Below are 16,819 nucleotides of genomic sequence, written 5' to 3'. Positions count from 1 at the left end.
CCTTCCTTAGCCAACATTCAATGGTTTGATTCCTGTTTGCGGGATCAAAATCTGGTAAAACATTGTTCACGTTACTGTTGAATGATTGCGAAGTCCTATCTCCCTTATAGCCAGCCAATAGTTTTAAAACATTTTTAGTGGAAATGTGACACTTACGCATCTTCCTAGGTACAGGTTCGCTGCTCGACGTGGAAGAAGAAGAAGGACTCCTTCTCCGCTTAGACTTCTTTACTCGTCCATGCCGCTTCGGAAGCAAACCAGGCGGCGTCCTCCGTGGTGTACCGTGTTCGTCATCAGATGTCATTTGTTTCTGTAATTTATAACAATTCATCGACATAAACCGTTCCAGACTGCATGTAAAATGGCATGATCAATCTAATATCATAATGAAGTATTAAAGTTTAAAATTATTTAAAATATTATTTGATCATATTGTATGTAGCTTTTCTATTAAATAAAATCTTGAAATTATTGGTATTTCATTTGATCTAGTAAAATAGCCTATTTAATTAACAAACATTATAGCTTTATCCAGTAAGCAAACCTAGCTTACTCAAAATGTCCGACAAATGTATGCAGGTCACTCAGAAATCCAGCGGGAATCATACCCACTCAAAAATCCAGCGGGAAACATACCCACTCAAAAATCCAGCGGGAAACATACCCACTCAAAAATCCAGCGGGAAACATACCCACTCAAAAATCCAGCGGGAAACATACCCACTCAAAAATCCAGCGGGAAACATACCCACTCATAAATCCAGCGGGAAACATACCCACTCATAAATCCAGCGGGAAACATACCCACTCATAAATCCAGCGGGAAACATACCCACTCAAAAATCCAGCGGGAAACATACCCACTCATAAATTCAGCGGGAAACATACCCACTCAAAAATCCAGCGGGAAACATACCCACTCATAAATCCAGCGGGAAACATACCCACTCAAAAATCCAGTGACCTAACATACACTGCCCCCTACCTCGTCCAGTGAACATACATAGTCCACTCAATCTAGCAATAATTTCAATTGATATCAGTATACTAAATACCTAAGTATACGTAGACCATCCAAATAAAAAAACCGGCCAAGTGCGAGTCGGGCTCGCACACCGAGGGTTCCGCCGTACAAACGTAGCGGTTTACAATTTATGACGTACTAGCTGACCCGGCGAACTTCGTACCGCCTTAGCGTAGAGATTTTCTTAATATTTTTTTCCGTAAGAACCATCCTTGGACTTCCACAAACATTTAAAAAAAAGAATTATCGAAATCGGTTCAGCCGTTCACACGTGATGCCGTGACAACGCGAAACGGGTTTCATTTTTATATATATAGATTAAATCAAATTACTTACTTGATTCCGTTGCGAGTAGTGGCGAATTTCAAAATATGCGGTATGATTATTTTTTATTTATTTATTTTTCCTATATTTGCATTATAGGTAGGTACCTACCTCAGCGTTTTGAATTTTTGCGTTGATTTAGAATTTCTCACAGTTTAGAGGCAATTAGATTTAAGAAGTGTTTGATATGAATTTCAACTTTAATATCTCTACGCGTTCATGTGAAAAAGGGTAGGTAGTAAGTTTATAATTATTAAAAAAATATTTTATGTCATGTAAGCAAAAATAATATTTTAAATTTTATATAACTTCAAATTTATCATTTTCGCAATTTTTCCTTTATCTGTACTATACAGTGTGAGTCACGTTAAAGTGTACATATGAAAATAGATGAAACTAGACCTATTTTTATCGACAAAAAAGAGGTCAAAAAATTTTTGAGATTTTTTTTTAATTTTTTATAGAATTTTTTTTCTTCCAATTACGTATTGTAAAGAAAACGTAATAACTTTTAAACTAAGCGGTATATCCTGATTAAATAAAAACAGTAATAATGCTAAATAACAGGCAATACTAAAAAAATACATAAAATACACAAAAAAGGCCAACAAATAATAAAAAATGACACTTTTTGAAAAAAATCTGCTTAAAAATTCGTGTTTTTTTGGTTATTTGATAAATTTCTTCAAAAAATGCCCCTATAACAGGTGGTTTTTATTGTTTTGTATTATTCTCTATCGTATTATCTTTGTAAAACCAAAAATTGCATGTCTCTATCCCTATCACAACATTTGCTATGATAGTTTGAACAAAGGCCTGCCACCACATTATTCTCCTCTACAGGTAGGGACAATTTTAATATTAACTAAAATGCTTATTTTACTTCGAAATCTTTTGTTTTTACTTGAAATCTAACTTGTCTTTATCAAAATTACAAATCTAGATCCATTTTCAGTTTCGTTGTTAGCGAAGCGTTGAATGGCGCGCCCGGAGAGGCTTAGTTCAAACGATCATAGCAAATGTTGTGATAGGGATAGAGACATGCGATTTTTGGTTTTACAAAGGTAATACGATAGAGAATAATTTAAAGTAATAAAAACCACCTTTTATAGGGGCATTTTTTGGAGAAATTTATCAAATAACAAAAAAAACACGAATTTTTAAGCAGATTTTTTTCAAAAAGTATCATTTTTTATTATTTGTTGGCATTTTCTTAGTATTTTATGTATTTTTTAGTATTGTCTGTTATTTAGCATTATTACTGTTTTTATTTTATCAGGATATACCTCTTAGTTTAAAAGTTATTACGTTTTCTTTACAATAAGTACTTGAAAGAAAAAAAAATCTATAAAAATTTAAAAAAAAATCTTAAAAAATTTTTGACCACTTTTTTGTCGATAAAAATAGGTCTAGTTTCATCTATTTTCATATGTACACTTTAACGTGACTCACACTGTATAACGTTGCTTCGTGCCGAATTTCAAGATTCTGAGTTCACAGGAAGTACCTTGTAGGTTTTGATTCCCTAGCGTGTGACGGAAATTCGTCTAAGGTGTCGGTATAAACTGCTGTATCTTTTGATCGCGTTAACTTAGAAGTTTGATTTTTTTACTTCTTAAAGGGACAATAGATCTAGGTATTTGGTATAAATTTCAATTTGATACCTTTATTCGTTCGTGAGAAATAAGGTAGTAAGTTTCATTTTATTAAAATATTTTTATTATATTATATAGTTATAACTAAAAAAAATGAAATTTTCGCAATTTTTCCTATATTTGCATTATATGACAATGCTTTATGCCAAATTTCAAGATTCTGAGTTTACGGGAAGTATCCTGTAGGTTTTGATTCCTTTGCGAGTGTCGAAAATTTGTTGAAAATATCGACATAATCGGCTGTATCTTTTGATTGGCTTGGCTTAGAAGTTTGATATTTTCACAGCTTAAAGGGACAATAGACCTGAGTATTTCATGTGAATTTCAGCTTGATACGTTCACGCGTTCTTGAGATAAAGGGTCTTGACAGACGGACGGACGGACAACAAAGTGATCCTATAAGGGTTCCGTTTTTTCCTTATGAGGTACGGAACCCTAAAAAGCACTATACTTTGTTATTTCAATTGTAAATCATTGGTAATTCAAGCTCCGTGGAAAGTTAAATCTATATTTTTACGAAGAGAACAAAATTTGTCAGCATCTAAACGCGTAAATCAAACCATTAAATCAATTACATTACCAAGTTAATTTAAAAATGCCATCATGCAGTAGAAATTACTTTTAAAAAAAATGCGTACTTTCGTCGTAAGCTTAAGGCTGTCAAAAGGAATCTGAACCATAAGTATTATGTGTCCGATACCCTGGCCGTTTGAACAATTTCATTTTTGCACAACTAAAGAATATCCTTAGCAAAGTGAATAACACAGTAATTACTGTTAATTTACTTTGAAAATTGGCCAAACATAATAATATAAAAAATGGGTCAGATATAGTTATTTAATTTTTAGCGTTAAGAGTCGCATCTCAAACTAATTTGAAAATTATAAATAACTTGAAAAAATCGAACTGCCTAAGGCGGGAATTGAACCCACGACCTTCCGCTTGCCGGGCGACTGCTCTTCCAACTGAACTACTTAGACACTGCATGAACCCGTCGAAATTTTCAAGTGTAATACGCTGTTACGGCCAGCGTTTGTTTCATCAATGTTGAGTATACCTACCCTACATCTAACAGAAATATTGTTGCAAATATTTAACTGTCAGTTAAGATGAAACAGCTCTTTTACATAGTTATTTAATTTTTAGCGTTAAGAGTCGCATCTCAAACTAATTTGAAAATTATAAATAACTTGAAAAAATCGAACTGCCTAAGGCGGGAATTGGCGGGAAGGAAATTGGGTAGGTATACTCAACATTGATGAAACAAACGCTGGCCGTAACAGCGTATTACACTTGAAAATTTCGACAGGTTCATGTAGTGTCTAAGTAGCTCAGTTGGAAGAGCAGTCGCCCGGCAAGCGGAAGGTCGTGGGTTCAATTCCCGCCTTAGGCAGTTCGATTTTTTCAAGTTATTTATAATTTTCAATGGGTCAGATAGTTTCATAATTTTCAAACGTAGAAATAAATGATAAATTAGTGAGCGTTACATACCTTTTGTTCTGTTCTTATCCCGCTTCTGAGATAAGAAGAAACCACGTTATTCCAGCCAAACTCGAGTATATTTCCAGTTACACACTTACACTTCAATTACTCAATATTCAACTCACAATAATTATTATAACAGCTATCGGACATAGATTCGTCAAGTAGTCTGAGTTCGATCGAAGCTAACAGAGTAATGATTCTGAGTGTGCTCTAGGCCTACAACAAGCCTCTCTATCCCCTCCACATTACCACTTCCTTGCCATACAAGATTGCAGTTGTTAACAGTGTCGCCACTTTTTTATTTTTAAAATATACTAAAATCTTAACATATTTTTAAATTCACTAAAATAATAACAATATTTTCTAAAAATCATGACACAAAACAAACTGTACAGAACGTTCGTAATAGATGTAAATATGAATAAATGTATTTTGTATTCGTTTCGTAGCTTATAATAGACCCTGCAATGTATAAAGAAATAGCGTAAGAAATAGACACAGAGATGTATGTTGTTTGTGCAATAAAGATAAGCTAGGCCAGAAAAGTAGGCAATTGTTATCTTTATCTGTCATTTGAATTATATAGTGTTTTGTTGTATTTCTTGAGCTTCACATTCATGTAAGATTGTGTTAAGTCATTTTGTTTGTACTGTGTTCTATTGTCTTTATTTTATATCGTGTCTTTATTGCTCGTGTCTTTTTGTATTTGCTAATTGTGTATAGTTAATCGTTATTTGTTTTGTATAAATTTGATATTCGTTTACTCTGAGCATGTAAATTGTATTTGGATATGAAAATAAATTAACTTGTTGTTGGTGTTGGCTTCATTTAGAAAGGGACAAATAGGTAGGAAAAATAGGTAGTTAGAAAAGATAGGAAAATAGGTACTCACCCTCCGACGGAGGACAGAGACAGACATATCGGAAATAGAGCCGTAATCGCTTTACGGTATTGCCTTTTCGAGAGAAAAAGCAAACATTTGTTGTCTCGCTCCCACTAGCGGCCCTCGCTCACACCGTATTGCGTCTCGCTCGCACTCGCTCCGTCCTTGTCGCACGGAGGCACGCGATACGGCGTTAGATTAATGCGTAGGCGTCACTAGTGGAGAGTGGCATGGTGGGCCCAAATATAGCGGTGGTCCGAGCCAAAAACACAGTCCACTTGAAGATAGCTACGAAGTAACAACTAAGAAACAAGAAGTCCCTAGAAGCCAACAGCAGCCAGTACAAGCCCACTCAAGAAACAAGGGGTTGTTATTTCACTACACCCCCTCCCCGCTACCCCGCTACGTGAACACCGGCGAGAGAGAGACGGCGACATCTCTGCATCGGGCGCTTCTTCTTCGAGCCTTCAACAACTCCCAGGCGCAACTCCAGTAACCCGTGGGGCGTACCCCACATTTTGGTCCTTCGAGCCGGATTACGTCGGGTTGTTGAAGAAACTTTGGAAGAATTGAAGACAGAAAATGCCAGTGACAAGATCGCGCAGCGGAGGTTCAAGAGTCGGAGCCACGGAGAGTACATCGGAGTACACCATGTCGACTGCCGTTGCGGACGAACAAGGGACTAGTCAGACGGAGACGACGGCGTCGCAGCGCACCGTGCCAGTGCAGCGCGCCGCTCCGGGGCAGGGCGAGCGCACGCAGGCGCCCCTGCCACACACATCCGCGCAGCCGCCGCTGGCTGAGCAGCAGAGAAGAGCTGCCCAGCGGCCGCTGTCAACATTGGGGCCGGCGCAGCCGCCGCTGAGGACAGACCAGCGGCCGCCGCAGCCGGCAACGGGAGCCGGAGAGCCAACGCTGCAGGAGCAGCGTCGCCAGGCTGAGCTACGGACCCGACCAGTATCGTCGCCCGAGTCGCCCCCCCCTGCGGAGCAGGGGCCGACGCGGCTCGAGCGCCCCGCGGCGCCAGCGAGATCAACAGCAGCGCCGCCGAGATCGACGGCAACGACGAAGAAATCGAAGCGCACCCGCAAGTTACTGGAAGCCAGGGAGGAGCTACTGCGACTGCAAGTGAAGCTTGCGGCCGCCAAGGTGGCCGCCCTGGAAGCAGACAGCGACTCAGAAGAGGACGTGGACACGGTGATGGAGGAAGCGGACCACAACGCACGGGTGAACAACTGGTTGGATACCAGTGTGCCGCCCATGCCCATCGCCACCGAGCCGCCCCTGGCCATCGCCAGCGAGCCGCACAGAGCGCCGGAGCCACCGCCACCGCTGGGGGACATAGAAGATAGAAGGCCTCAAGCCATAGAAGTCCCTCAGGCACCGGCGGGAGCCGGCGCGCCCGCGCCGCTCCACCACCAAGTAGACCTGTCGGAGCTGGCCAGCGCCATAGCGCAGGCCGCCCGCTCCGGACAGCACAACAACAACAGCAAGATGTTCGCAGAGCTGCCATACTTCGGGGGGTCGCATCACGAGTGGCTTTCATTCAAGGCCGCGTACTTCGAGACGCAGAGCGGGTTCACGGACTTGGAGAACCTCACCCGCCTGCGCAGAAGCCTCAAGTCGAGAGCAAGAGAAGCCGTCGAGAGTTTGTTGATATACAACTCTAACCCACGCGACGTGATGAAGATTTTGGAGGCAAGATTCGGGAGGCCGGACGCCATAGCTGTCGCAGAAATGGAGAAAATTAGAAGCTTGCCGCGCCTCGCCGACAGCCCACGTGACTTGTGCATATTTGCGAGCAGGGTCACGAACATAGTCGCCACACTGAAGACCATCGGGAAGCAGCGGTACCTACTCAACCCCGAGATAGCGAAGTTGACAATGGAGAAGCTGCCGCCTGCCATGAAGTACCGGTGGTACGACTTCGCCGCAGGACAGCCCACCGACGAGGCCGACATAGAAAAGTTGGCGCGCTTCCTGAACCACGAAGCGGAGATCTGCGGTCCGTACGCGCAGCCGGAAGGGGTTTCGGAGCCGGCGGCGAATCGCAGAAACCACAAAACGTTCAACGCCCAACAGTCCGAGGCAGTGAATAGTGAACGTTATAATAGTGAAAGTGAACGGCAATATAGTGAACGCCAGAACAGTGAGCGGCGAAATAGTGAAAGACAGAACAGTGAGCGGCAAAATAGTGATCGTGAAAATAGTGATATAAACAGAAAGTGCGTTTTGTGCAGTGCTACGGGACACAGTGTCGCGGGATGTGCAAAGTGGAGAGACTCGAACACATCGCAGCGCTGGGACTTAGCGAAAGAAAAGCGATTGTGTTTTCGGTGTTTACGATTCCGCGCGCGTGGACATAACTGCAAAGTGATCAAGTGCAACATAGAAGGGTGTGAAAATGTGCATCATAGAACGCTCCACTACTCCAAGAGGAGTGAGGAGCCGAGTGAAGTGGTAGGTTCGACGTGGACAGGGAAGGGCACGCAAGCCTTCCTGAAAATAGTGCCTGTGCAGATACGCGGCCCGCGCAAGAGAATAGATACGCACGCACTACTCGACGACGGGTCTACGGTGACACTTATTGACGAAGATCTCGCGCAGCAAGCCGGCCTGCGCGGACCGCGGGAACCTCTACACATCGAGGCCATCGGGAGTGCGCGGGTGGACACCTCCGCGTCCCGGAGGCTCAACATCACGCTGAACCGGTCCGGGCAGGGCAAGCAGCACCGCATACGAGCACGCACCATCCAGAATCTCAAGCTGTCGCCGCAAAGTGTCAAACTCGAAGACATAGTGAGATGTGAACATCTAAGTGATATTCAAGAAAGTGTAGTGCTACATAGTGCGCGGCCGCAAATATTGATCGGCCAGGACAACTGGCACTTACTCGTCGCACAGGAGCAGAGAATCGGTAAGCGACACCAACCTATCGCTTCGCTTACACCGCTCGGCTGGGTGCTACACGGCGCGTGCAGTCGCACCGTCGGGCACAGAGTGCATTTTACACAAGAGATTGAGAGCGAGGAACGCCTCAACATGGACCTCAAGCACTTCTTCTCGTTAGAGGCCTTGACGATTGCCCCTAAGCTGCCTCACAACGACCCCGAAGCCCGAGCACTGAAAATACTGAAAGAGAAAACCACACGGTTAATGGACGGACGCTTCCAAACCGGGTTATTATGGAAAAACGAAGATATCAAGATGCCTGAGAATAGAGAATACGCCCTCAGGAGGCTGGAGGCCACCGAGAAGAAAATAGAAAAGGACCCAGAGGTCAAGGGCAAGGTCATCGAGCAGATGGAGGCCCTGGTGGAGAGGGGATACGCAGAACTCGCGCCCGTCAATAGCGACAGTGACAAGAGATGGTACCTGCCCTGCTTCCCGGTCTTCAATCCTCAGAAGCCGGGAAAGATCAGGATGGTGCACGACGCGGCGGCGAAAACGAAGGGCATGGCGCTCAACGACGCACTTCTCACCGGGCCTGACCTCCTGCAATCCCTACCCGGTGTGCTGATGAAGATGCGTCAGCACCGGGTAGCGGTGTCTGCGGACATTGCAGAAATGTTTCTTCAAGTCAAGATCATCCCAGAGGACCGGGACGCTCTACGGTACCTCTGGCGGGGGTGCGACAGGACAGCTCCACCCCAAGAATACAGAATGACCTCGTTAATCTTCGGGGCCACATCCTCACCGGCTACTGCAATTTACGTGAAAAACAGAAACGCAGAAGAGTTCGATGCGCAATATCCAAAGGCCGCGGCAGCTGTAAGAGACAACCACTATATGGACGACTACATCCAGAGCTTCGAGAACGAAGAGTCAGCCATCGAGATCGCCGCCCAAGTACGCGACATCCATCGCCGTGCGCACTTCCATCTGCGCAAGTGGATCTCCAACTCGCCACGGGTGCTGCAGGAGCTGGAAGAGGAACAGGCGCTCGAGGAGCGCTCCCTGGGCCCCAAGAACGAAAAGGTCCTAGGAATGATATGGAAGACATCATCTGACGCGTTGAAGTACAACTTGGACCTGAGCCGACTTCCCGACGACATCCTACACCGGAAACCCACCAAGAGACAGGCCCTCCAGGTGGTCATGTCCCTATTCGACCCCCTGGGCCTCGTGTCGCCGGTGACAGTCCAGGCGAAGCAAATACTTCAAGAGATTTGGAGACGGAGCACCGCGTGGGACGAGCATCTACAGGATGACCTGGCGGAGAGGTGGGCCAAATGGGTCCAGCAATTGGAAGCCCTCCGTGCCATCGAGATACCCCGGTGCTACCCTCACTTCACTCAAGGCGACAATCTGCAATTACACGTATTCGTCGACGCCAGCGAGACCGCCTACGCCGCCGCCCTCTACTGGCGGGTGGAAGACAACGACGGGCGGGCGCACACGACACTGGTCCTGGCTAAAAGCCGGGTCGCGCCGCTGAAGACCACCTCGATTCCCCGCCTGGAGCTGCAGGCCGCAGTTATGGGTACGCGGATGGCGAGCTGCGTCCTTGAAGAACACGACCGAAAGCCGACAACAAGGACGTTCTGGACGGACAGCCGAACGGTCCTCACGTGGCTACGAACGGGCGCACGGTCCTACAAACCGTTTGTGGCGCACCGTATAGCAGAGATTGAAGAGAACACCAAGATAGAGGAATGGCGCTGGGTGCCCACCAAGATGAACGTCGCGGACGACGGAACGCGCGACGTGCCCAGGGACTTCGACAGTGAGCATCGATGGTTCAACGGGCCCAGTTTTCTGCGGGACGACCCAGCGACCTGGCCAACCGAAGAAAGGAAGATTCAGCAAGACACCGGGGAGGAAAGAGCAAATTTGATAGACAGGAGAGCCACAAAGCTGCTAGAAGTGATCCCGCAGTGCGACCGGTTCTCCAGGTGGGAGAGGTTCGTGCGAACCACCGCTCGCGTCCTGCAATTTGTTGACAGATGCAGGCCGTCCATGAAGCAGGCTGCTTACGCACGGACGCGGGCCAACAAGGTGGCAGACCCCACCTGGAGGAAGCCGCAGTCACGAGACACCAGAGGGCGCGGTCACAAGAAAGAAGTAAAGCAGACTGAAGACAAGTTCGTGGCCCTCCCGGCAGAGCTCCTCATCCGGGCTGAAGATTTAATAGTGCGCGCGTGCCAGGAAGACAGTTTCAGAGAAGAGATCCACTGTCTGTCCCAGCATCGACGCGTCAATCGAGATAGCAAGTTATTCAAGATCGCAGTGGAGTTGGTTGACGGGTTATTGACCATCAAAACCCGTATAGCTGCAGCCGAAGACGTCCCGGAGGCGGTAAAGCGGCCGCCTGTCCTAGACGGCCGTCACCACATCGCGAGGCTGTACATCGGGCACGTGCATCGCAGCGGTCACCACCAGGGTGTGGAGGCCACCATCAACGAGTGCCGGCAGAGGTTCCACATCCTGGGACTTCGGCCGACGGCACGCAGCATCGTGCACCAGTGTACGCCGTGCCGCCGACGACGGTGGGCGCCGCCTGCGCCCCCGACCGGGGACCATCCCGCCGGTCGGCTCGCGCACCATCAGCGCGCCTTCACCTTCACGGGCGTCGACTACTTCGGGCCGCTGCTCACCACCGCGGGGAGAGCCACCAAGAAGACCTACGTGGCCCTGTTCACGTGTCTCACGACGCGTGCGGTCCACCTTGAGATGGCGGCATCACTCACCACCGACTCCGCGGTGATGGCACTGCGGCGGTTCGTCGCGAGACGAGGCTGTCCCAGAACCATCTGGTCCGACAACGGGACCAACCTCCACGGCGCCGAGAGAGAGCTCCGGCGCGCCATCGACAACGCGACAGAAGAGGAAGCGGCCAAGCGGAGGATAACCTGGCGCTTCATCCCTCCCGGCGCTCCTTTCATGGGCGGAGCGTGGGAGCGTTTAGTGAGGTCCGTCAAGACGGCCCTGTCGGCCGTGATGGACAGCCGACCGACCAGCGAGGAGACCCTCGCCACCCTGCTCGCCGAGGTTGAGATGACGGTGAACAGCCGTCCGCTCACCCACGTCTCTGTCGACCCGCAAGACCCGGAGACGCTGACCCCCAACCACTTCCTGCTGTTGGGGCCAGCCCACGCACCACCGGCGGGAGAGACCTCCCCGCAAGACCTCCTGGGCAAGGCGAGTTGGCGGACGGCGCAGCGCCTCGCCGACATGTTTTGGGCGAGATGGCTTCGAGAATACCTGCCCGAGCTCCAGCACCGGCGGGAGCCCCATGGGAAGGGCCCCGCAGTCCAGCTGGGTGACGTCGTCCTGATCGCCGACAACACGCTGCCTCGCAACACCTGGCCGCTGGGGAGAATCGTGGCTACGTACCCCGGCCCCGATGACATCGTGCGAGCAGTGGACGTGCAGACCAAGGGCGGCATACTACGGCGACCTACAAAGAAGCTGGTGGTGCTGCAGTCGACGGCAGAGCCTGCGAACGTTCTTCCCACGGAGTGATGCGTCGCGGCTACAAGGCTTCACCACGACGCACGGCGGGAGAATGTACAGAACGTTCGTAATAGATGTAAATATGAATAAATGTATTTTGTATTCGTTTCGTAGCTTATAATAGACCCTGCAATGTATAAAGAAATAGCGTAAGAAATAGACACAGAGATGTATGTTGTTTGTGCAATAAAGATAAGCTAGGCCAGAAAAGTAGGCAATTGTTATCTTTATCTGTCATTTGAATTATATAGTGTTTTGTTGTATTTCTTGAGCTTCACATTCATGTAAGATTGTGTTAAGTCATTTTGTTTGTACTGTGTTCTATTGTCTTTATTTTATATCGTGTCTTTATTGCTCGTGTCTTTTTGTATTTGCTAATTGTGTATAGTTAATCGTTATTTGTTTTGTATAAATTTGATATTCGTTTACTCTGAGCATGTAAATTGTATTTGGATATGAAAATAAATTAACTTGTTGTTGGTGTTGGCTTCATTTAGAAAGGGACAAATAGGTAGGAAAAATAGGTAGTTAGAAAAGATAGGAAAATAGGTACTCACCCTCCGACGGAGGACAGAGACAGACATATCGGAAATAGAGCCGTAATCGCTTTACGGTATTGCCTTTTCGAGAGAAAAAGCAAACATTTGTTGTCTCGCTCCCACTAGCGGCCCTCGCTCACACCGTATTGCGTCTCGCTCGCACTCGCTCCGTCCTTGTCGCACGGAGGCACGCGATACGGCGTTAGATTAATGCGTAGGCGTCACTAGTGGAGAGTGGCATGGTGGGCCCAAATATAGCGGTGGTCCGAGCCAAAAACACAGTCCACTTGAAGATAGCTACGAAGTAACAACTAAGAAACAAGAAGTCCCTAGAAGCCAACAGCAGCCAGTACAAGCCCACTCAAGAAACAAGGGGTTGTTATTTCACTACACCCCCTCCCCGCTACCCCGCTACGTGAACACCGGCGAGAGAGAGACGGCGACATCTCTGCATCGGGCGCTTCTTCTTCGAGCCTTCAACAACTCCCAGGCGCAACTCCAGTAACCCGTGGGGCGTACCCCACACAAACAATAGTTCATTCTTGTAAGTTGTACTTGATGAAATTTCATTTCATATTATTTATTAATATTCAAAGCAAAAAAGGCTTATTATAGTTCCAAAATACTGGACTGTCCTGTCGATGACATTGACAGTGGGGCGCCACCGTCAATACCGGATCGCTGGTTCAGATATTTGCCATGTTGGAAACCATATAGTTGAACGATGGTAGCGCCCCCCTGTCATTGAGTTTGGTGGGACAGTTCAGCGTGGGTCATCTATACCTCTGAATTGTCAAAAAATGACAGCTGTCAGAATTCCGTCGAATTAAAAATCGGACTTTAGGACAAAATGGCTCTCGGAGGAGGAATGTCGTCTGTGAAATACCTGCTGTTTTGCTTCAACCTTTTGTTCGCGGTAAGTCCTACTTAAAAATATATGTTTTACTATTAGTCTACTAGAATTTAAAATTGAAGTACAGTTAATGAAATAATTACATCCAATACCTACTTTGAATGTCGATTCTTTTGTTTTTCTACCGCCGCGCTGTTTTCAAAATTCAATCATGTATTTTTGTGCTACCTTCATAAAAAAATATATTATTTTAGTGCATACGCGTAATTAGTGATTTATTAACCATTGTTTTTCTTTGTTTGAGTCATCGTTCCACTATAGGGTTGCACAATATTTTTAAATAATTGTTCAAAACTTTGTCATTCATGTCAGAACAAAATAAATGAAGGCAACACAAGAAATTATTGTTTGCACAAATATTCTTTGATAACATCATTTATTTTTGTTTTCGCTATCAACTAATGATTCCAGTTTAATTGTGCATAATAAAAATATATGTGTTAACGCCATCTATCGGCGCATCAGCGCACATAATACGTCTGAAGTTGTATACGAGCAAGGAGCCTGGAGGGGAGCGCGGGGGCGGCCCGCGTCAACTTCACTCGATTACCAGCAAGAAAACACGAACGAACAACGGTTGTAAAATTAATCTGAAAAGTAATCGAAATACACGAATTATTTCTTCAATTAGCGTTATTCATTCAATTAAACGTCGAAACATTGGTCCTTCGAGCCGGATGGAGCCTTGGACTCAAGATATTGCACGGAAGTCGTTGCCCGGCGCGTATCCTGAAACTGAAGCCAAAGACGAGGAACCAGGCCAAGACACATCAATCGGATCAACGGTCAGGTGTTATCCTTCCTTTTCACGTCCCATCCTAATCGATTAGTGCTGAAACAGTGTTATTTTTTCAAAATTCCAGCCGTTTGTGGTGTTCGTGACAACTGCAACGTCACAGCCTACTGTGCGCCGTAAGCGAATAAGGTGATCCTGCAAAAAACCGTACGTACTCTTTGCTTTCTAATTTCTTCCCATAATGAGCGATGAGGAATATGTTTCTGCAAATTCTAAGCTTAGAATTCCTAAAACATCTTCTAGGGAGGGTAGTCGGTCAGCCTCCAAAGAACGTTCTACTTCTTTAAAAACATCCGTTACAGACCTAAAAAGGCAAAGAGGAGTACTCAAAGCTCGATTAACGTCATTCGATAAATATATTTCAAAATTACAAAATATCGATTTGACAAAGCCTCAATTAATTGAATTAAAATTAAGAATTTCTCAATTGGAGTCTGTATTTGATGAATTTAATGCATTACAAAGCAAAATAGAGGAAATCTCTGATGAAAATGATCTTGTAAGTCTTATTGAATATCGAGAAAGTTTTGAGGAACAGTTCGTTCGTTTCAGCCAAATGACGTCCACTGCTGGACAAAGGCCTCCCCCAAGGCTTTCCACAATGAACGGTCCTGCGCTGCCCGCATCCAGGCTCTTCCCGCGACCTTTACCAGATCGTCGGTCCACCTAGTAGGAGGCCTGCCCACGCTACGTTTTCCAGCCCGTGGTCGCCACTCGAGAACTTTCCTGCCCCAACGGCCATCGTCTCTACGAGCTATGTGCCCCGCCCACTGCCACTTGATTTTAGCAATTCTGCGAGCTATGTCGGTTACTTTGGTTCTCCTACGGATCTCCTCATTTCTGATTCGATCACGCAGGGAAACTCCGAGCATAGCCCGCTCCATCGCCCTTTGGGTGACCTTGAGCCTTCTTATGAGGCCCATAGTAAGCGACCACGTTTCGGATCCATATGTCAACACTGGCAACACACACTGCTCGAAGACTTTCGTCTTGAGACACTGCGGTATTTCGGACATGAGTATATGGCACAGTATTACGGATGTATTTCTCTTGCTAAATCGATTTTGGAAGACAATAGTGATGATATTGTTACGAATAGCGGTAATTTATGCAAAAAAGGTCAGTCGATGCAAATTAAATTACCTGATATTAAATTACCCACCTTTGACGGTTCTTATGACAACTGGCTAGAATTCAAAAATTCCTATTGTACTATGATTCATTGCCGTACCGATTTAGATGCGATTCAAAAGTTCCATTATTTGCGGTCATCGCTTAGCGGTAGTGCACTTCAGGTCATAGGCGCATTGGAATTAACAGATGCAAATTATGTTCATGCGTGGGAACTATTAGTCAATAGATTCCAAAACGATCGTCTTTTGATACACAACCATGTAAAGTCGTTGTTTTCTTTGCCAAATATGAATAGGGAATCACCTTTACTTATTAGAAAACTAATTGACACTATTTTGCGTAATTTATGTGCCCTAGAATCATTAGGAGAACCCACCAAGTCATGGGACACTCTGATTATGTATTTAATCGTATGTAAACTCGATTCATCCACGGAACGTGAGTGGGAGAATCACAAGGGCGCGTTAATTACAAATAGTTCTAACCGTAAGTTGAAACTGGACGGTTTGCTGACCTTTCTCAAGAACCGAGCTGATTTATTAGAAATGATAAACGTGAATAATAATAATAGCAATTCTAATAACAGCAACTTTAATAAATTCAATAATAGTAATAAACAGTCTCAAAATGTGAAATCTCCAGCAGTGCAAGCACATAGTTATAGTTATGTGGCTGCGAAATCGGAAAACAATAAATCAGCTAAACGTAATCGTGTTTGTGTATTATGTCGTGGGAATCACGCGTTAGGTATACATATGTAGTATGTTTTTAAATTTGTCTTTTGAGGATCGACATAAATTAGTCAATGATAACAACCTTTGTCCCAATTGTTTACGTCCAGGTCACTTGATTAAAGACTGTTTTTTCGGCCCTTGTCAGCAATGTAAACAAAAACATAACAGCTTACTACATAAAGATTCCCTCAACTGTGTTAATACGTCATCACATAATGCATCCAGTACATCACAATTAAAATCAACTGTATTGCATTCATCATTGAATCAAACACAAAATACACCTCTGCCGGTGTTGACGCGACCAGTACCTCTAGTAGGAAAAACTTTCGAGTTCGTTTCGTTGCGTATTCAAAGTGTCATCGAAAAATTTTGTATGAAAAATTAAACAGCGCCCCCTATATTATAGCCGCCCTAGGGGGCGCTGTTTAATTTTTCATACAAAATTTTTCGATGACACTTTGAATACGCAACGAAACGAACTCGAAAGTTTTTCCTACTAGAGGTACAGTTCTATTATCTACAGCGCTAATCGAAGTGCTGGACGATAATAATAAGCGACACACAGCACGAGCGCTCCTAGATAACGGGAGCCAACATTGTTTCGTTTCGGAAACATTTTGTAAACGAATTAAGTCACAGATATGGATTAGAGAATAATTAAGTATACGAAGTTTTTACAGTCCACTGTTCGAATATCAGGTGTGGGACAATCGGTGTCACACTCTAATAAATTATGCGATTTGATTATTCACTCAAAGTTAAACGATTTTTCTACGAGCGTTCAATGTTTTTTGTTTTACCGCGTATCACGTCATTCTTACCGCCCCGTGAGTATCGATGTTGAGACTATACGAATTCCAAACAACATCGAGC

The 16,819-nt window shown here is 45.4% G+C and overlaps 2 protein-coding genes across 2 annotated transcripts in view; both read left to right on the top strand.

The window, feature by feature from the left end:
* The window catches only part of LOC135071687 (CD63 antigen-like), a 62,157-nt gene that overhangs the window by 2,583 nt on the left and 42,755 nt on the right, over window positions 1–16,819 (top strand). Inside the window, exon 3 of the mRNA XM_063965465.1 lies at window positions 13,210–13,282. Coding sequence (XP_063821535.1) covers window positions 13,217–13,282 — 66 coding nt within the window. The 5' untranslated portion in view covers window positions 13,210–13,216. The remainder of the gene's footprint in view (window positions 1–13,209; window positions 13,283–16,819) is intronic.
* On the top strand, window positions 5,954–11,836 carry LOC135072117 (uncharacterized). The gene has a single exon (XM_063966071.1). The coding sequence runs from the start codon at window positions 5,954–5,956 to the stop codon at window positions 11,834–11,836; it is 5,883 nt and encodes a 1,960-aa protein (XP_063822141.1).

The sequence above is a fragment of the Ostrinia nubilalis genome, chromosome 5 (assembly GCF_963855985.1).
Source record: "Ostrinia nubilalis chromosome 5, ilOstNubi1.1, whole genome shotgun sequence".
NCBI lineage: Eukaryota > Metazoa > Arthropoda > Insecta > Lepidoptera > Crambidae > Ostrinia > Ostrinia nubilalis.
Note: the sequence above shows the minus strand (reverse complement) of the source record. Positions and strands in the feature narration are given on the sequence as shown.

Excerpts from the sequence above, each read along its gene's own strand:
- LOC135072117 (XM_063966071.1), top strand. The coding sequence starts at position 5,954 with ATGCCAGTGACAAGATCGCGCAGCGGAGGTTCAAGAGTCGGAGCCACG.